Consider the following 19474-nt stretch of genomic DNA (forward strand, 5'->3'; position numbering starts at 1 on the left):
CAACTAAGGGAGCGAAGGTCTGGATCTACTTGGGCTCTAGCTAATCTGGGCAATCGTTACGCACCGATAGCCACGATGAGGGAGGGGGATCTTGTTCACTTGCCGATATGGCGTCTCGACCAAGCTCGTGCAACGGCGGGGAAGAGGAGAATTGAGTTCAGGACGACATATTAAGGATTCTGAGGATGGTCTATGATCAAAGGCTTCATGCATGGCCAATCGCGTGCAAACCTGCTTGAACCATACATACGTTTGATAATTTGATGTGGTTGGTGTTGGCGATAGTAACAATTGTGCCGCTTGTACCTTCCCCGACACCCTCCGCATATATAAAGGCCGTCTCCGACTATCCAATGTACCAGGGGAAGCATGCTAAGAGTCAACATCAAATCTTCTTTACCAGAAACATGCCATCTATTTTTCCCCAGTCCAAGACCTCATTTATCGGAGATATCGACATGTCTGCAGACAGTGGGACAGACAAGAAGGCACAGGAAGCACCAGCTGACCACAGTCACATTGAATTTGCCCAGAAGGACGTGGAAACCGGGGCTAGCTTGGAAGATGCGATTACTGACAATAGTGATTCCTTCCCGGACGGTGGTGTCCAAGCCTGGCGCACGGCGCTGGGAGGATTTCTGTCGTTTGTTGCTAGTATTGGGTTCCTCAGCGGGGGATCTGTGTTCCAGAGCTACTTCAAGACAACTGTCCTTCCAGGCTCCAGTACATCTGATATCGCGTGGATCGGCAGCGTTCAGGTTTGGGGTTGTTACTTCTTCGGCATCTGGTCTGGGACTTTGTCTGATAAGCACGGGCCTGCTGTACCTCTTGCCGTGGGAACATTCTTCATGATCCTGGGTAATATGATGTCCTCTGTCTCGACCAAATTCTATCAATTTCTGCTCTCCCAGGGGTTTTGCGTGGCACTTGGCATGGGCTTTATCTTCACACCGGCTCTGGCTATCCAGTCACAATGGTTCTTGAAACGCCGTGGATTTGCCGTTGGCTTCGTCATGTCTGGCCAGATGGCTGGAGGTATGTGTTCATTTGAATCGGTGAACTATCACGGTCTAACTACTTATGCCATATTTTAACCCCAGGTATCATTTGGCCCGTTCTCGCAAACCGACTTCTCAATTTTGAGGGTGTGTCATACGGTTGGACTCTACGTATTATTGGTTTCATGCAGCTTGGCATCATGGTTGTGGCTATGTTACTAGTTCAGCGTCGATTCCCATATGTGATGGAGCGGAGGTCCCTGCCTCTAAGACAATACTTTACCGACCGTCGAACTATCTTGCTCACATTTGCTATTTTCCTCATGAACCTAGGCATTTATGTACCATGGGTGAGTGGTACCAGCCAGTTAAATTGATCGATGCGCTGACAATCCCTTCGAGTTTTACATCACTCCTTATGCCATCCAGCGCGGTTCCTCGGCAAGCCTAGGATTCTACGATGCAGCAATCCTGAATGCGGGCGCCTTCTTGGGCTGTTATGCCCTGGGCATGATAGCTGACTCTGGTCTGGGCTTTTTTAACTCGGTTATCGTGGCCACCTTTACTTGTGCCGTGATTTCCTTTGCTTGGATCGGCTCACACAGCATCCCAGGTGTCGTCGTGTGGGCAGTGGCATATGGAATGCTCTCGGGCGCACTACAGGCGATTTTCTCACCTTGTGTCTCTATGCTGGCGCCGACAACAGACGTTATTGGCTTTTGGAACGGTGAGGATTCCTTGTGTCATTCTTGGGATACCATACTGATGGAAGTACTATGTGCTACGCAGGAATCTGTATCGCTATCTCTTCATTCGCAGTGCTTGCAACGGGGCCGATCGCCGGACAGCTTCTTGAGAATGCCGGGGGGACCAATTATCTTGGAATGCAATTGTTTACTGGTATCTCCCTGACCCTTTCGGGTGCCTTGTTTGTGTGGACTCGGTTATGGGTTTCTAGGGCTGTTGTTGTTTAGCTGGGCCAAGCCACGATCCCAGACCTGTGGAGGCGTCTGATTTCAGTTCCAGCTTCAGGAATATGATTCTTATTCTGACTGAACTTGAGTAACGTATATCAATTTCCCATTACTATCGGAGCGAAGTGGGAATCCTGCTGGAATATGACATCTAGACTGCGCCGTATCTTCTGCATTGGATATTTCCAGAGATTAGAGAGATTTATAGTATTGTGTAGTGCCTTTTAGCTGCTGTCTTTCAAGGCATTCACTACCTGGCGCCGAAGCTCGCGGGCATCAGGATAGGGTTCCTCGCATTCACCATGATCTTCATCTAGTGTCTTAATAAACTCTCTGGCGTCCTACCAAGGGAAGAAGTAAACACCTTGATCAGGAGTTAAAGTGAGACTCGTACATCTTTACAGACCCTTAACCCCTTCCCAACCCGCCTGCTTACTTGAAGCAAAACCTGGCATTTGTCATTACATTTAGATACTTTGCCACGCTCCCCCTGCCACGCGGCCTTGTATAATCTTGAGTGAGTGAAGTATCTAGGAGGTGTTATAGCGAGGTTATAGTCAAACCCAAAGCCGAAGATGGATACAGTTCCCGCAGAGGCTGCTGGGATCGCCTGAGGACCAGTGGGTACATCCGGGCCAAGTATTATATAAGTAAAGTACGGGTAATGCAGGCTTTGTCCAAGTTCCTTTCTTTGAGATGGAAGCTAGTCAGGGATCATGACTCGCATGCCTTTTCTTCTGCCACATCATCCCGTCCCTCGTACTTTTCGTTCATCTCCCTGACACACCCACTTTCGCCCGTATTCCCATCGCAGAACCTATCCGCGATCATGTCTGATAATATCCTGTGGGATCTGCCAGCTCTCCGGGCCACTGTCACGCCTGACTGTGAGATCCTTCACGATCCTCAGGACCCTCGATTTCACGAACGTCTCAGGCGTTGGACCGGCATCGACCGAAGGACCCCCCACTGCTATTATCCTCCCCCGGTCTGAAGACTATTGTCTCAAAACAGTGAAGGTCCTACTGTACAGCTCTGAAGGCTTGTATGGGTTGACACCAATCATAGGTTTAATGGGCGCTCCAGTCGTCCATTCCCTTTGTGACCACCTGTGGCGGCCATAGCGCCTGGTCGACGATCGGTGTGGAGGGAATAATTATCGGCCTTAGTGGCTAAGTTGATGTGAGTGTGGATGCAGGTACAAAGACCGCTACTTTGGTCGGCGGGGTTCTATCCAAACAAGTGGGCATGCGTCTGGCCAAAGCAGGGCTGTTCACAGGTACATGCATTGCTCCATGCCCGGGAGGCCGCCAGTCTCGACTCTTGCTAATCATTCCGTTCAGCACTAGGAAACGGCAATATGGTCGGTGCAATCCCCTACTTTCTCGGCGGTGGGGTCTCCATCACGTCCTCTATCACAGGGTTTGGGTCCGATCAAATCGTGTCCGCGCGGCTTATCACGGCTAAGGACGGTGAGAAGCTGATCGAGGTGGCGAACGAAGAGCATCCTGATCTCCTGTTGGCTCTGTGAGGTGCAGGACAGTTCTTCGGGCTGGTAACTGAACTCACAATCCGTGCACACCCGCTCTCCCTCCTCCGTAGGCAAAAGGGCCTGATTTGGATCGGAGCTTTTATCTTCCCACTCGAACGGGCAACGGAGGTGGCTCCAGTGATGAAGAGACTGATGGCAGATGCCCAATATGAGGTTGCAGGCTTGATGATGATCAGTACTCCGCCACCCACTCGCACTCCATACCTGGTCATCGCCGCGCGGTACACCGGCGCTGAGGAACCGCAAGTCCCATTCAAAGCACTCTACGATCTGCATCCCATGGTTGTCACCGGAGGTGACGTTCCCATCCAGAACACCAGCGACGCACGGGAAGTCCTGTGCGCAAAGGGCGATTTTAAACAGTTCGGTGTGGTCGGATTACATGAGTTCAACGCTGACGGCCTTGTACGCACTATTGACACCTGGAAGCAAATGGTGCATGACTGCCCCGATGCCATCAAGACTGGGTTTAACTTTCAATGGGATTCACGGCCAGTCAAGACGCCCGAGGTGGAGTCGGCTATGTCCTTGCACGATATCCGATACTGGCAGTGCGTATTTCAACCTCTTTCTCCTACTGAGTTGCCCGGAACCAAGTAATTTGATGCTAAGGACGGCCAAATATAAGGAACAACTTGATCTGGCATACAGAGGTAAGGAACAGTGGTAAGGTGGGGGCGTACAACAATGAGTGCATCTCCATCATGCGCGGTGTCGATCAGTCACACTTCGTGGACTTTGAGAATGACACTCGCATCGGGCCATCGAGAGACCCTATCGCGGACAGGTTCGCTTGGAGAAGCTACGTAGATTGAAAATAGAGTGGGATGCGCAAGGTGCGTTTACTAGGCAAATGCTCGATTGACCGTATCGGAGCATATTGTCGCCAGATATGGCATTAGCAAGGGAGATAAGCAGCTGAATTCATGGTAGACTAAGTCAATACGACGTAAGGCCCTCTCTCACCTAACCCATGGCATGACGGTACCATGGCATGTAGCCACGACATCGTCTTTCTAGTGGAGTTTCGTAGTGCATGTAGGAAGTGGGCTAAAGGCCCAGACCCAGGCCTTGTACCAAGTTACCGCATATTCGATTCAGCTTTCGGCCTTGATGGTATTTTCCCTTTGCGTCCGGTTTGTGCATTTATCTACCCTCAATCCTGGTGCCTACTCGGGTTTTCAGCGGCTTCTGCTCCATCCAGGCCGCAAGTTGAGGGTACATCGCCCGCACGAATGCGCCTCACGTCTTGAATCTCAAATGGTGCGCACACACCAAAGATTACAACCGTCAAAACATGACCTCCGATCTGGTGCTAGGTCTCAGCTCACTAGTCCATCTTTCCCACGTAGATCATCCACCTCAGTCGTTGTCCAGGGCGGCTTAGCTGACTGCCCTCCCTCTCATTGCGATGTTCAGCAACACCCTTTTCACGGGAAGCTCTAACATGCCCTAACTTGAGTAGGCTTCCTAAAGGCCATTTATGCTTGAATCCCCGATACCTGAAGTGTGCTCCGGAGGTCTCATCAATATTAATCATCACTGTCGTCATAGGAGTCGTAGTCTGGATTATGAGCCTCGCGATATTTCTCCAGCGCTTCATATGCTTCAGCAGCGGGCACACTACTAGGTATTGCAGCCGTGCGAAGGTCATCAACAAACAGAAATGGAGGACCCGTAAGGTATGGGGGTAATTCCCGTTGCATGGAATCGGGGACTTGGAGACACGGACAGCGGGGCCGCGCCTCGTGCTCTCTTGATCGCTTCCATGTCACTGTCCTAACATGATAATCCAATTCTCCTGGTCGAACCTCATCGCGGATCCAGCGCTCATTCCCCAAACATGAGCTACCAGTCCATTTGAACACCGACGTCTCGCTTTCATATGGCGTAAGTAGGAACCCATCTTTCCGACGGAAGTACCACTTCTCTGCGGCTTCGCGGGCGATATAGTCCACCTCATTTTTTCGTCGCTCAATCGATTCAAATTCGATACAAAACCGCGAGACACTGTGTGGGAAACGAACCTTATTCACCCAGGTTGAATCGATCCGCAGCGGTTCATCGTCCTCCCAAAACCAGAAGTCGGTATATCGAATGGTGAGTGTGATCTTCTTGGGATAGAAATGCTGCATGTCCAGTGTCTCTTGGAACCGGTCGCCCGGCTCGAGTACCCACATTTGCGCGAAGATGCGGACAAAACGTGGTTGGAGTTTCGCATAGTCGGCGTCCATTATCTGGAGACAGTCACTCCATGTGGCCGACCGTGGCTTTCTGTCCATCGCGGTGAGGTACTCCGTATGCTCGGCGTAAATGAATGGCATAAACCACGCTTCCGTGTAGATTCGCTTGCACGTTCTCAGGAGGTCTGTGGGGACATGCTGCGGTCCATAATGGCCCGGTCGAGTCCAGTAGGTTTCTTTTTGATACGCTCGAGCCATGTCATCATAGCTGGACAGAACAAACGCGAAGATCTCCGTGCGCACCTCAGATGGGAGACGTGAGAACAACGGACTTTGGCGTTGATCGTGCTCGAATGAGAACCTGCAAGGGCACAGAGCTTCGCTCATGGTTGGGTCTGATGAATGTGCTGTTGGGGCTATTGGTCAATCAAAGCGCCCTTGTTGATGGAGGAGGATTTGCTCTCGTGAAACTCGCCGTGTTCGACTGAGAGATGGACAAGTCGAATGACTCCCGTATAATGAGGGGCTGCCTGTTGCCGCCTTAGGAGCCTCGTCTCTGCCTGGGACACGTGATACCACGAGGGCAGTTCATGATCACCAGTGCCCTGCTCTCGACAGAGACTTTCAACATATCAAGCGAAACGGAGCTGCTCTGGGTTTCGGCGTGAGGCATTATCCAAGAGATAGAGTATTCTGAGGACAGAACACTGACGTGGGAGGAGAGACTCGCGGGTCCACCCGGAACGTACTACTCAATAGATCTAAGATATTATAACCCAGACATGACGGCAAATGTGTCAGAAATCGCTATGTATGAAGTTCTCAAGATCCGTGGGAAGGGGGTGGAGGAACTGGTCCTTGGAGTATTATCTGTGGGAAAAGTTATCCAGTTATTGATTTCTATCTGCTGCTTTCAGAGTGGATAAATAGCTTGTCCACAGCCCATGCCTGTGAATTTACTCGGTCAACTCTTGGAGGATCGCGGTTCAACTCTTGGGTCTCATAGTTAGATCACTACCTTTGCAACTAAGCGGACCATCATGCATTCCGTGCCTATGCTCCCTGGCTGAAGTGAGATTCCTAGTTCTTATGTTCTGGCAATTACGCTCGAAATAGTCTAGGAGGGCCATACACCGGCGCCTTGAGTTTCATGGTTCAATTGGTATCACCCGGGAAGATAAAGCCCCCCGCCACGTCCTGACTCCTCAGTCAGTTCCACACGTACACTTTCTAACTCCTTGCGCATTGATTCCGGGCTAGCACTTTCCTGAAGACGTTCAAAGTCAAGGAGTTTGACCCCCGCTTCCGTGAGAAGAAAATTATATCCGTTTGCGTCCCCGTGTAAGAATCCTAATCCGTGGAGCTTCCCCAAGGCTGTTAAGCAGATACCCAGATCCTGCATGGAAGCAGGGCGTCCTTTGACCTTCTCTAATAGAAACCCCATGATGCGTCCATTCTCGTGAACATGGCCGAGGAAGCGCGGTGCCAGCCCTGAGCCCTCAAGCAGCTGGTAGGCTCTTGTTTCGCGTTCGATACGAGGAATCTCCCATTCGAAACGAGCTATTTTAGCAATGACGGCTTCTGGCGACTTCAGAATAATGGGAAGAATCGAATGCGAGACAGCTTCGAAAGTCATTGCTGTGAGCAGTTTGGTTTTCTCTAAGTCTAAGCAATCAACAAGGGTGTGATGCCATTGACACTTCACGCCAGCCAGTGTTCGGTTCGAGATGGAAGTTTTCAGGTCACCGCTACTTTCGTCTCGTGAAATGTGAGCTACTGTCCATTCATCGTCCCAGGGAAGACTCGGAAGGGACGAAACAGGAAATGAAAGCCTATTTCTGTCGAAGGTCTTAGGAGATATGACGACATATTTCACTGAGGTTCCGTCTGCCAGGGAGAGAGAGCGCGTCAAAGAGAGATCTATGGTTTATCAGCTGATCAATCCCTCGGCACAACTATTCTCCCAGATGCCAGGAATCCGCTATAGAAGATCGAACTTACTCTTCTACACTACACTACATATCTCCCACCGTACAGGGGTACAAGGAACGGCGACCTGGTTTGACTTCGTATTTAACGGGGGCATGGTATTCTCTTAACAATAAAAGTATACATGGACCAGAGTTCTAGCATCTGAACGTGTGTATTCAAGGCCCTCAACCACCATCACTCTAGTTATTTGGTTCTGAGACAAGCAGCGGAACAGACGAGAGTGCCATGGCCAAATTACCATGGTAACTTGACTACGGTACTCTCCTCCTCATACCCAGGGCGCCCGAAAACGACTTCGGCCCCCAGCTGGCCTGGTTCCAGATGCATCACGATGTTGAACAATGTTGAACAGTGCTGGGTTGGATGCAAGGATAGATCCTCGGAGCAGCAGATGCCCTCTGGAGCATTATACCTATCTGAGAAGATCCGTTCTCTCAAAAGGCTCGGGGTAATCTTGTTTCCAGCAACTCCTTCCTGGATGAGTTCGTCACAAAGCTGTTGGCACCGCGATAGTCGCACCGTAGAGCCCGGAAGCCATGGCGGTTGCCGCACATGGTCGTTTGCGATGAAGTGATTTGTGTGTATAATCATTCCGTTCTGATCCTCCTCGATATGAACATCGCCGAGAGGAGACAACTCAAGTCCCAGTGATTTCGAGCTGTCGGCAAGGAGAATATGTTGACTCGAAGCTGCACCCCCGAGGGAGGTTAGTCGTTCTAGGGCTGCGTCGACGGAGTCACTCTCGAGACATAGCCGGAGAGCGACGTGGATGGGAACTTTCGAGCTGTCACACACAGGTGCCTTGATGGCATTTAAACCGACGCCAACTCCGGCGCTGTTGAATCCGATCTTGCCAACAATTCCTGCCTAATGCCATACAATCAACCCTGATCCGTGGCAAGTGAATCGGGTTCACCGCGAGCACTGCGTCCCGAATGGAATTGGGCCAATGCAACTCACCTCAGTCACCATGTGGATCACCGGTTTACCGGGCTGTTCAATGCGCACCATCGCCATGTTCTTCCCTACGCTCGTGGTCCAGTCCCAGTTCTGCGCCAAGGTCCTGGCCTGTTCACTCATCTTCCACGAAAGCGCTGTGCATCCGTCTGAAAATCTTCCCAATGAAATCTCACTCCGACAATTTAACGCCACGATATCCAGCAAATCCACCCCCGCGCCGTCCGCGATACCTTGCATCTCTGCGTGGATATCGGGAATGGTTTGCTCTGCCGTCAAGCGAAATTCTTCCGCCAGTGCGCGCACCTGGGGCCAGTCCATTTTGGAGGTATATTCGAACATCTCTCGATAAATCTCCAGTTGATCCTTGATTTGGGGTTGAAGCTGGCGACCATGTGCGAGACCAATCTGTGCGGAGTGTTTAGATAACGGCGAGAGCAGCAGTCAAGTAGGGGGATTAATCCAGATGAACATTCCCATAGGGCTCAGAAGACCGTACCTCTCTTGGGGTGCCTTTCAGCACCAGCCTTGCAGGTATATCGCCGGTGTATGGCATGATGGATATGTTTGTCGACTTCCGTGTGCGCCGTGCTGGGAGAGTCCGCCAGGGATTCTATGGAGAAGAAGAAGTAGTCTTGCTTAGTGAAGCCAGCGGAGAGATTACAATTCACAAACTACTCCCTCTCTCTCCCTCTCTCGTCTGCTCCCCACCTTTTCCATTTATAATGACTTTTCGCGTGAACTTTCCCAATGGGGAAACAGATGGTCTGTGCTCCTCCTGTGGGCTTAAACTCCAACGGTAAACTTCAGGCGTATTCCGCGCTGGCAATCGGGGCTTTGGCTTGCTTGCTGGGATTGTTTCATGGTTTCTTATATGTGTATTAATGAAGACCCACTTCAGGGTTGATTTTCAAAATTATAACCTGTTTGTGGAAGAGCAATTGGATTACAGAGGCCCCACAGGGTCTCTCTTGATCTATATTGGCGGATAGGCACGGTGTAGTCTACTCGTGTCGACTTGATGCGGATTCTCTCCATGCTGCCACTGGCTACATTCTATTTCTACAGGCCAATATGTACCCTCATGCAATGTTGATAAAAGAAGACATCCGGCATCGGCGCTCAGACACTCCCAGGCCAGAATACCAACCGCGACAGCCGGTGGATGACTAACATATTCTTGAAAGTGCCTGAGTGTGGTTTGGAATGCGAAACAGGTGTACGTAGAAGATTAAAATAAAGCATAGTAGCCAGAGGGTCGATTTCAATTCCAGTAGTAACAGCTGGCCTCCCCTCCAAGCGCAGTTCGTACACTGGATAACATACTCGACATTACAAGCGTGCGATACCGCAAGGTCGTCATGCGTTGAAGATATCTCTGTGCGTGATGTTTCCAAGACAAGGCTTATATCGAGATTTGCCTTGATAACCTCCCACAGGACTGACGGATGGAGGTTTCAAAGGACTGCTGGACTACCGATGAGATTGTCCTTCGCCGGCTACGGAAGCTATTTATTCCATCAACGAATTCGTGCGTACGGGGTGGATATCGGCTATTGATTCAAATGAAAATTTTCAGTTCTTTACCCGAACAAAAGAACCACTCAAAAGATCTAACAAGGGGACAGGCTCAACGGAAGCACACTACAAAGCTCTTCACATGAAGATAGTACGTAGTCCAGGTCATTCTTTGTGTGCATCGCTTCAGCGCTTCAGCGCACTCCAGACAATGCAACGGAGTCGCAGGATAGGCGACGACGACGACAGAGATCTTCCACGGAAGCATCTCGCGCGAAAATACTGGCGTTTTAGCCGGGCTCAAGAGAAGTGCGGGCACAATCGGTGAGTCTTCATTGCCATAAACAGTATATCCAATTCGTCTCAGACCTTGACGGAGATAGCGCGAGTTCCAGAGCAGCTGCTTCAGTCGGGTGTTTCCTCCACCACTTCCCTCCCCATTGGCGAGGATGATTTTCATAGAAGCAATAATCTGTGCCATCACAGCTGGTACGGGTGCCTCGCCGTAGTTGTATCCTGGATTCGTCGTTCTGAGTTTGGTAATCACATCCTGGCTGCTCGCAATATACCCTCCACTAGCACTAAACGAAATGCCGAAAATGCCCATCAAAATATCGACATTCCTTGGGTTGACGCCAAAATAGTCGCACGCACCCTTTCCATTCGGACTGACAGCACCGTTTAAATGTGCCTCGTCCACGAGAAGGTAAAACCTGTAGTGCCGCTTTAAAGCCACTAGCTCACGTAGGCTGCACGTGGACACAACCAAGGTTTTCTTCCATTGAGGTTTCAGTCACGGCTTTTCTTATCTTCCTCTGCAGGCAACCTAGGTCATTGTGCCTGAAGATAGGAATCGTCGCTCCTGAAGCTTTTATCCCAAATCGAATCGACGCTGGGGCCGAGGTTGCGAAACACACTCTTTTACTGCTTCACCCGGGATTTCCATTGCAATGTGGGTTCTTTGCGCTGCTATTTACATCGAAACGACGGTCCAACTAGTGAGGGACCTCTTTGGAATCTTTCGACGTAACGACTGGGATAAAACTATAACGCATGGCTACGGAGAAAGGGGGTATGAAACATTGAGAACGCTTTAGGACATTGGTTCTCTATTTAGCCATCAACCCTAAATCCCCCTCAATAGTTTGTGATCCTTCAGATAAATGCCCTTCCCCCCTGCATTCCAACGCCACCACGCGTCAAATGCCGATGCAAAAGGACGATCAATCACATTTTGAAGATGCGAGTGGCCACTTTTTTTCTTTTCCCTCCGTTCCTGCCTCCCGGCTTCTCCTTCCCTTCATGACTTTTCCACCCTCGATTGGACGCGACAGGTTATTTGTGATCCACACTCCTCCTGTCCCAGTCAACAGCAAAAGTCATGACGGAGTACCAGGAGGTCATGAACAAAGCACCTCGACACCTCAGGCGATACTAGTTTCTCTACTTTCACAAAGTCTATGGGGTAGCGCTGCCCAATTCACGGAGGCCACCATGGCTCGACAGCGAACGGTCTCTGCTCACGCCTCGACATGTTTGATAACAGAACATAACAAATTTGGACCTATTGTAGACGAGAATTGCTACAATGGGCTTGATTTTACTTTACTCTTTGAGGAGAGCTTCATGGTTATCGCGCCCGCCATTTTCGCCATCGCACTGTTGGCGTGGCGTATTTGGCACCTGCAAAGCCAGCCGACAAAGGTTGCACGAGGTTTGTTATTTTGGAGCAAAATAGTAAGTCGTCTTCGATACTTTCATCATTGGCTTCCACGGGCTCGTTTGACAGGCTGTCTAGATCTTGTATTCCCTACAATTATCGACCCAAGCCATCATCCTAGGGTTATGCACCGTGGGTCCCAGGACAAGCCTCACTTATAGCTCAGTGATTCTGTCCATCCTCGCTACGATCATGTGCATGTATGGTTCTCACCTCGAGCACTCTCGAACCCCTTGCCCCTCAGCAATTTTAGTTCTCTACCCGACGGTAATGATACCTTTTGAAGCTGTTCATGTGCGAAGCCTCTGGTCAATCGACGGCCTCCGCCATATCGCAGTGATGGTTCTTATATCACTCGGAGTCAAATTCATTCTTGTAATTGTTGAATCGTTGCCAAAAATGCGACTCCGATATCCAGGACACAGCATCCGTAGCCCGGAGGAAATGGAGGGCCCATTGGGGCGCGCCTTTCTCTTTTGGCTGAACCCACTCTTTCTCCTGGGGATGAGAAACAAACTCAGGCTCCAGGATCTTTTTCCTGAAGTGGGAAAATTGAGCCTTTCCTCAGATGAACAGAGTCTACTAAAGTTCTGGAACCAATGTATGTACTCAAATAATTATTCATGTTGTGGCACGATAGTAATGTTTTTTTTTCTTTCTTTGATTCAGGTGCCAACAAAAAAAAGCCTCATGCATTAGCCTTCTTAATCATGAAAGCTTTTAAGAGCGAAATCATCTCCTGTATTTGGCCTCGGCTGGCATATAGCGGTTTCGTGATCGCTCAGCCATATTTGATCCGTCGAGCAGTTACTCTGTTTGCCCTTCCCCATGGGAAGAATTCCCACGATCGTGGAGTACTTCTCATCCTGGCATTTTTACTCGTATACGGTGGCATGGGAGTAAGGATAATCTGAAACTTTAGAGTAGACTTTCACTGACGGAACAATTTCTTCAGATCTCCCTGGCCATTTCAAAGCACAAAGCAGCTCGCCTAATAGCTATGATGCGCAGCTCCCTGACCATGATGATATACGACAAGACAATGCGTTTACCGGCCTCGTATGGTCAAGATAAGGTACTCACTACTATTGGCACGGATATTGAGCGCATGGCTTTAGGCCTCTACACCTATTACGAGTGCTGGGCCGCGCCCATCGAGTTGGGCCTTTTTTTCTGGATGATTTACAGAGAGCTCTATGAAACCAGCATAGCCGCGATGCTTCTCTCTGCTTGTAAGTTCAAGCCTGGTTGTTTTTCTTTTTCTTTTTCTTTTTTTTTTTAAAAAAAAAAAAAAACACGGGGTATTGACCACAATACAGTTGCCGTTGTCGGTGTGGTTTTGCTGGCTCCATATGCTGTCAAGAAGCAGACCTTTTGGATTGACGCAATCCAAAAACGTGTCGCAGTTACAGCAGAGCTGATTAATGGAGCCAAAGGGGTGAAAATGTCCGGGCTTACAGACCGGCTTCATACAATTCTAACTGGCCTTCGCCTTGAGGAAATTTCGATATCGAGGGACTATCGTTCAGTTGTGACAGGCATCTTTACGCTTGGTATGTACCCTCCAGGTCTTTATTTGGGGTTTGGGCTGATAGTTATATCAGCAAACACACATTCAATTCTTACCCCAACAGTCTCCTTTGCTATCTACATGTTTGTTTCCCGCTCGAAAAATGGAGCCATCGGGACTCTCGACAGCCCGCGCGCATTCACTTGTCTAGCCTTGCTTGAGCTTTGCGGTGAAACGCTCTTATCTTTACTCCAAGCTATTTCAAATGTTTCCTCGGCAGTTGGCTGCATTGATCATATTCAAGAGCTTCTGTGCGAGGATGAACACCGCGATCAGCGCATCATCACATCGCAGCCGCTCCTGGCCGGAATGCCCTGCATAATTGCTCATGACTTCTCCGCGGGGTGGGAAGGGCCAATTATCCGAAAGGCCTCCTTCATCATCCCATGCAATTCATTGACAATGCTGATTGGGCCCGTTGGTTGTGGAAAATCCACTCTTCTCAGGGCAATTCTTGGGGAAACAACGCACAACAAAGGGTCCATAATCGTCAACACCGCAAATATTGCGTACTGTAGTCAAACTCCATGGCTCGTGAATGGAACAGTACGGGAAAACGTCCTCGGCTCAAATGCCTACTGGGATGACTGGTATCGAATGGTAATTGAAGCTTGCTGCCTGCAGGTGGATATCGCGCAATTGGTCAATGGAGATGATACCATCGTTGGATCCAAGGGATTATCTCTCAGCGGAGGGCAAAAGCAGCGTTTGGTGAGTGCTCACATAGACTACACTCATCTCATCGCTAACACGAACAGGCTCTTGCACGCGCTGTGTACTCTGGGCATAGCTTGGTGATTCTCGACGATGTACTAACTGGATCAGATGCCGCTACAGAGGATCATATATTCGAACGGCTTCTAAGCCCGTGCGGCTTGCTAAGAAAATTAGGGACTACAGTAGTCATGGCGACAAGCCTCAGTAAGAGCGAGTGTCCGTGCCACAATCAAAGTGCTGATAAATGTCCTAGCCCAACGCATACAACACGCTGACCATGTCATCACTTTGGGGTCAGATGGCTTTATCATTGCTCAAGACACTAACTCAAATACCGGGGTAGGTCATGATCCAGGCAAGAAGTATTCCATGGACGTTGCCCCGGGTTTCAAAACAAAAGCTGGTCGCCGTATCACGATAACCAATTTGAATGCTGAGTCAACCTGTTCGATGAACCCAGCCACAAACACTCCTGTAGACGACAGTTTGGGTGATGATGCCCGTCATTCCGGAGATTTTGCAACTTACAAGTACTATTTCTCTGCAGCTCCGTGGCACAGATGGGTAGTGTTTCTTGTTGCCCTCGCAGTTGGGGTATCTACCAAAATATTCATGTGTAAGCAAGTATCTAATGGTATTAGATGTGGACTGTGTTGACTTCAATCTCTTCATGATAGCTACGTGGATAAAGTGGTGGGCACATGACAATGATATTGAACCCAACCGCAATCTCAAGATGCGAGTTGTTGTCGATTGCACTCTTTGTGCAATATACGCTACTATGTTTTGGATCTCTCAGTGGTATGGCCCTATTGTATTATCCTTTTTGTTGTTCGTTTTGAGCTAAAGCTTTGATATAGGATCATGATTCATGGAGTCACGGCAAAGACGATGATAACGCTGCATCAAAGACTTCTCGTAGCCGTAATTCGGTACGGGAGGCCTTTCATCATATTTCGAGATGGACTTAGTTAAAGAATTGTCTAGGGCCCCAATGTCCTTCTTTTCAAGAACCGATTCAGGAACTATAATGAACCGGTACTCTCATGCCGCCAACTCCTCGTCATTAGGACATGCAGCTGACAAGAAAGGACAGTTTCAAGAGCGATCTAGAGCTGATAGACTTCGAATTGCCTCTGGTGGTTTTTATCACCATCGCGAGTAATTATACCTCCTCTCTCAACCTAGCACAAACTATTCTGATTGACTCGGTTTACCACTCACACAGCATCGATGGAATGTGTCGGGGCGATCGTGGTGGTCATTGTCAATGTCCACTACATGGCAGCTGTGATTCCTATCTCGATAATTATCATTGGGGCCGTAGAGATATTCTACTTGCGGACTTCCCGACAGCTTCGAATTCTTGACCTCGAAGCAAAGGCACCAATTTTGAGACACGCCATGGATACGGTAGGTGGTCTGGTGACAATCCGAGCTTTTGGCTGGCAGAATCAGTACAGAAACCTCGCCAACACAAATCTAGAGGTATCACAAAGGCCATTCTATTTGCTCATGGTGGCACAGGTTTGGCTTGGGTTGGTATTGGACTTTGTCATGACCGGGTTCGCCGTCGTCCTCATGGGAATTGGTGTCGCCAAGCTAGGGAATGTCTCGGCCGGCGATATGGGATTGGCACTGACAAGCACCATCAACATCGGCATTTGGATGAAAACGCTGATCAAGTTCTGGATGAGTCTCGAGACGTCCCTTGGAGCTGTTGCACGGGTGAAGGACTTCGAGCAGAACCTGGAGTCTGAAGATCTACCTGGCGAGCGTAAAATACCGCCCGCTATCTGGCCAGCCCAAGGAAAAATTGAATTTAGAGAGGTCACTGCATCCTATGGGTAAGTTCTGGTGGGAAGTTTTATGAGATCGTTCACATACTGATGGTGACTTCATCTGCTCCAGGAGGTCCTCCAACCATGTTCTCCAGCAGGTCTCGTTTACTGCTCGACCAGGAGAGAAGATCGCCATTTGCGGTCGGACAGGTAGGTAAGCACTATCGTATCTGACAGATGGATGCCGACTTGATACCGAATAATGACCTTTCATAGTGGTAAAAGTACACTTGTCGCAGCACTGTTCCATATGATTGATTTGTCGGGCGGCCAAATCCTACTGGATGGACTGGACATCACAACGATTTCCCGACAAAGACTGAGAGCATCTCTGAACGGGCTACCCCAGGATTCGTTTCTACTTAATGGATGGACTATTCGTGAAAACGTTGACTTTTTCACTTCCACCTCCGATGCAACCATCGTCTCTGCTCTGAAAGCGGTGCATCTTTGGGACATTGTCGAAGGGAAGGACGGTTTAGACACGGTCGTGCATGAGAGCACCTTTTCTCATGGACAGAGACAGCTGGCCTGCCTTGCGCGAGCTCTTGTCCGACATGGAAATGTCTTGGTGCTAGATGAAGCAACAAGCAGGTAAGCCACCGTGAAGTCCACATTATTAAGTACAAAGACTAATCCACCCTGGGTTCAAGTGTCGATGAAAGCACCGAGCAGTTGATGCAGACATTGGTTCGTTCACATTTTTCCAGGCACACTATTCTAGCGGTCACCCACCGGCCTTCTACTGTTTTGGATTTTGACCGTGTTCTTGTCATGGAAGGGGGCCGGATCGTTGAGAACGACCATCCCCAGAAGCTTCTGAAGCGAGAGACCCGGTTTTCGAACTTTCTGAGGGTTTCCGACCATGACGCGATTTTATAATTGGTGCATTCCTATAAATAAAGAGCCAAATGAACAAACTGACTGAATCCTCTTTGTCCTTATGGGTGCTATAAATGCACCTTGATTCAAAGCTATTGCTTTCGATGTTAGACAAATTGCATGTTCAGCATCTCCATGCAGTCGAAGAGGATTGTCCATGTGACTGTAAGTCAATAAGAAGTTCTTCAGTTCTAGTCTACGGCACTAGTGCTTCATGGCGTCGCAAACCCCGGCATATATATTACAAAACGGTGAACGCTTCGCAGAGATTATAGTCCCAAACCGCCAAGGTTCGCACTTGCCAATCCCTTAAGGACTGGCAAAAGCTCTCGGACCCGGTGTAAATCAAGTGGGCCATTGGTGGTGGTGGTGGTGGTATAAATTCCCAAATTTCGGTTTTGGCAACGCTCTACCGGTGCGCACAACCTCTCTGCGGAAACGTCGCTGGAGGAAGACTACCGAATCATAAAGCGGCGCATCGATGTGCCAGAGTATACACCACGCTTAAAGGTTGCAGAGCTATTGTACTGCTCTATTTTTGCTAAGGATACAAAAGAAAGGCCACAGTCGCAATGACTGCGTCACGGCGTCCTGTCTCTAACTCTCTGCCAGGACCTCGGGTACGTTTTTCGTAGGATTGCTGCCGCCCGGGTGAGCAATTGGGTGAGGCTGCTTTTGGTCGCGCGACCAGGGGTGATTCTCTTTCACAATTCGCTACTGACTCGATTAGTGAAACGCCCGAGCGCTTGGTAAAGTATACAGCCACGCTGATCGTCCCAGGTAGCAGCGTTGTTCTTCTTGCCTTGCCGCGAGTACGACTAGATTGGTATGGTTCAAGATTATCGTTATCCAGCCATCCAAAGAAGCACTGCGGTGCTAATGCTGGCTATCAGGTGTCCCATGAAGAGATGTTCTCTATGTAGCAGTTATCACAATCAAATCTTCAATCCTGCTATGCGGTCTTCAAGTCCCTGTGTCTCTGCAGCTTGGCAATCCCCGTTGTGCAGCAAACCTTGGAGTATATTTTCCACGCTCACCGCGACCGACAAGAACAAGTCAGAAATATCGCTGAAGTCAAATGTGTACGTCTTTCCTCCATCCGCTTTGGTGAACGATAGATTGAGATTCTCCAAGAATCGCCCAAAAGTTGTCCACAGATTTCGATGAACAGGGGAGCCAGCGACTGTAAGGCTACTGATGAGGCTCTTCAGAGAGTCTGGATCGTAGACACCGCGGCTCGTGCCGGCTGAGATATATCGACTGCCGCGGATGCTGCAAATTATCCCCGTCAGAAACCTATAGCATTGCTTTTCGCCAGACGATATTTCCGAACGGTTATCAGGTGTGATGTCATCCGGATGGATAGCAGTATCTTGATACCCAAGCTCCCAGAGGCATAGACTTGCATCGTTGAATCGCTCTGATATCCACTCTCGTAGAGTATTGTTGTCTATATCGTCTGTTTCGTTGTTTTGGCTGCTGAGAACCCAAGCGACTATCCATTTCCTTATCTGATTCAATTGAGATCGCAAATAGCGGCCGCAATACTTCAGGTCCCTAAAAATCTTGTGTAAGTGTCGTTCGCTATAAGCCCATCTCGAAGTTAGAGTGCGTACGATTTACGGAGGTCTAACAAAAATTAGCAAAGACTGCTTGTTAAAGTAACAATAGGGTGGTATACTTGTTTCGGTTTTGGCTTCCTCTTTGCACCTCTCCTTTAAAGAATCCATCCATTCTTCTTCTCTCCAGGTTCCCTCATAGATACGACACGCCTTTGCAACATTTAAAAGCAGTAGTTGGCGAAAGCAACTGTTGTAGGGATTGAAATTGATTGCAAAGCTCGGATGGAACGAGTTCACTCTTTCGGCAACGGATCCCGGACGCAAACAGAGCGTTGGCTGGTCAAAGTCATGGCCGATGCCCAAACTTCGAAATTCAGACATCGGACCGAGTTCGTTATTCTTCGCTTGCCGCCACATACAAAGAACGACATCCGGATCTTTTGTAATGATTACGTCGCTGGTGGCATTCCGTATTATCCATCTGTCCCAACTCGAAAGGTTGTCCTGCGGTCTGACAAATGGTAGGGAATCGATGATGGACAATGTTGAGCTCCCTATAGAGATCGTCCCACAGGAGGCGGCACTGAATGCTTCGTCTACTGCGGAGAAGGTTGGACAGGCGCCGACGACCGCTTCAATGCCTTTCCAATATGGGTGAAATCTCCACGGCTGCTGTAGCACCACGGTGATCCCACCGGTGGCCTGAGGCCCGAACAGTTCCAGAGTTATATCAATTTCATGTTTAGATATATATCTGTCTGTTCGTCTGTCCGCAAGGCTTTTCAGAAGTTGTGCATCCGCAGGGTCTCCTGGCATGCTGGCCTGCGTTCTGGCCCGGATAGGTCTAAAGAGGGAACGAATCCGATGGTCGACTGCAACGCCCAGACATAGCGCAGTTGGCGAAGAGGTACAGGAGTCCATCTTTATCTTGATGGAAATGAGATAGCAATGCTACTGTATCAAGATGGAAGAAGCAAAGGTGACACCGGTATCTTGTAGATTCGTTCT

The 19474-nt window shown here is 49.3% G+C and overlaps 7 protein-coding genes across 7 annotated transcripts; 3 read left to right on the forward strand and 4 right to left on the reverse strand.

The window, feature by feature from the left end:
• Positions 1 to 458: 458 nt before the first annotated feature.
• BDV37DRAFT_289408 (major facilitator superfamily domain-containing protein) lies at positions 459 to 1972 on the forward strand (the record flags this gene model as incomplete). The annotated part of the gene is made up of 4 exons (XM_032088457.1): positions 459 to 1035; positions 1101 to 1348; positions 1401 to 1725; positions 1788 to 1972. 4 exons carry the CDS (start codon positions 459 to 461, stop codon positions 1970 to 1972), a joined length of 1335 nt encoding a protein of 444 aa, XP_031934774.1.
• An 829-nt stretch (positions 1973 to 2801) lies between these two features.
• On the forward strand, positions 2802 to 4389 carry BDV37DRAFT_276917 (FAD binding domain-containing protein; the record flags this gene model as incomplete). The annotated part of the gene is made up of 7 exons (XM_032085653.1): positions 2802 to 2960; positions 3059 to 3140; positions 3171 to 3251; positions 3316 to 3461; positions 3516 to 4075; positions 4153 to 4255; positions 4294 to 4389. 7 exons carry the CDS (start codon positions 2802 to 2804, stop codon positions 4387 to 4389), a joined length of 1227 nt encoding a protein of 408 aa, XP_031934775.1.
• Positions 4390 to 5013: 624 nt separating this feature from the next.
• Positions 5014 to 6237, reverse strand: BDV37DRAFT_56326 (uncharacterized protein). The gene has a single exon (XM_032090875.1). It carries the CDS (start codon positions 6092 to 6094, stop codon positions 5057 to 5059), a length of 1038 nt encoding a protein of 345 aa, XP_031934776.1. The 5' UTR covers positions 6095 to 6237; the 3' UTR covers positions 5014 to 5056.
• A 1696-nt stretch (positions 6238 to 7933) lies between these two features.
• Positions 7934 to 9212, reverse strand: BDV37DRAFT_276920 (putative acyl-CoA:6-aminopenicillanic-acid-acyltransferase; the record flags this gene model as incomplete). The annotated part of the gene is made up of 3 exons (XM_032085654.1): positions 7934 to 8566; positions 8660 to 9064; positions 9156 to 9212. The coding sequence occupies 3 exons, from the start codon at positions 9210 to 9212 to the stop codon at positions 7934 to 7936; spliced, it is 1095 nt and encodes a 364-aa protein (XP_031934777.1).
• Positions 9213 to 10286: 1074 nt separating this feature from the next.
• BDV37DRAFT_289412 (pyridoxal phosphate-dependent transferase) lies at positions 10287 to 10781 on the reverse strand (the record flags this gene model as incomplete). Its single annotated transcript, XM_032088458.1, has 1 exon — positions 10287 to 10781. The coding sequence occupies one exon, from the start codon at positions 10779 to 10781 to the stop codon at positions 10287 to 10289; it is 495 nt and encodes a 164-aa protein (XP_031934778.1).
• An 887-nt stretch (positions 10782 to 11668) lies between these two features.
• Positions 11669 to 16904, forward strand: BDV37DRAFT_291976 (P-loop containing nucleoside triphosphate hydrolase protein; the record flags this gene model as incomplete). The annotated part of the gene is made up of 16 exons (XM_032089074.1): positions 11669 to 11911; positions 11973 to 12495; positions 12564 to 12793; positions 12850 to 13126; positions 13214 to 13447; positions 13499 to 14175; positions 14223 to 14385; positions 14435 to 14797; positions 14859 to 14982; positions 15042 to 15113; positions 15169 to 15219; positions 15278 to 15342; positions 15410 to 16028; positions 16093 to 16176; positions 16239 to 16616; positions 16676 to 16904. 16 exons carry the CDS (start codon positions 11669 to 11671, stop codon positions 16902 to 16904), a joined length of 4332 nt encoding a protein of 1443 aa, XP_031934779.1.
• Positions 16905 to 18523: 1619 nt separating this feature from the next.
• On the reverse strand, positions 18524 to 19387 carry BDV37DRAFT_291977 (uncharacterized protein; the record flags this gene model as incomplete). The annotated part of the gene is made up of 1 exon (XM_032089075.1): positions 18524 to 19387. One exon carries the CDS (start codon positions 19385 to 19387, stop codon positions 18524 to 18526), a length of 864 nt encoding a protein of 287 aa, XP_031934780.1.
• Positions 19388 to 19474: the final 87 nt, after the last annotated feature.

The sequence above is a fragment of the Aspergillus pseudonomiae genome (assembly GCF_009193645.1).
Source record: "Aspergillus pseudonomiae strain CBS 119388 unplaced genomic scaffold BDV37scaffold_157, whole genome shotgun sequence".
In the NCBI taxonomy this organism is placed as follows: Eukaryota; Fungi; Ascomycota; class Eurotiomycetes; order Eurotiales; family Aspergillaceae; genus Aspergillus; species Aspergillus pseudonomiae.

Coding starts and splice junctions, on each gene's coding strand:
- BDV37DRAFT_56326 (XM_032090875.1), bottom strand. CDS start 6,094: ATGAGCGAAGCTCTGTGCCCTTGCAGGTTCTCATTCGAGCACGATCAA.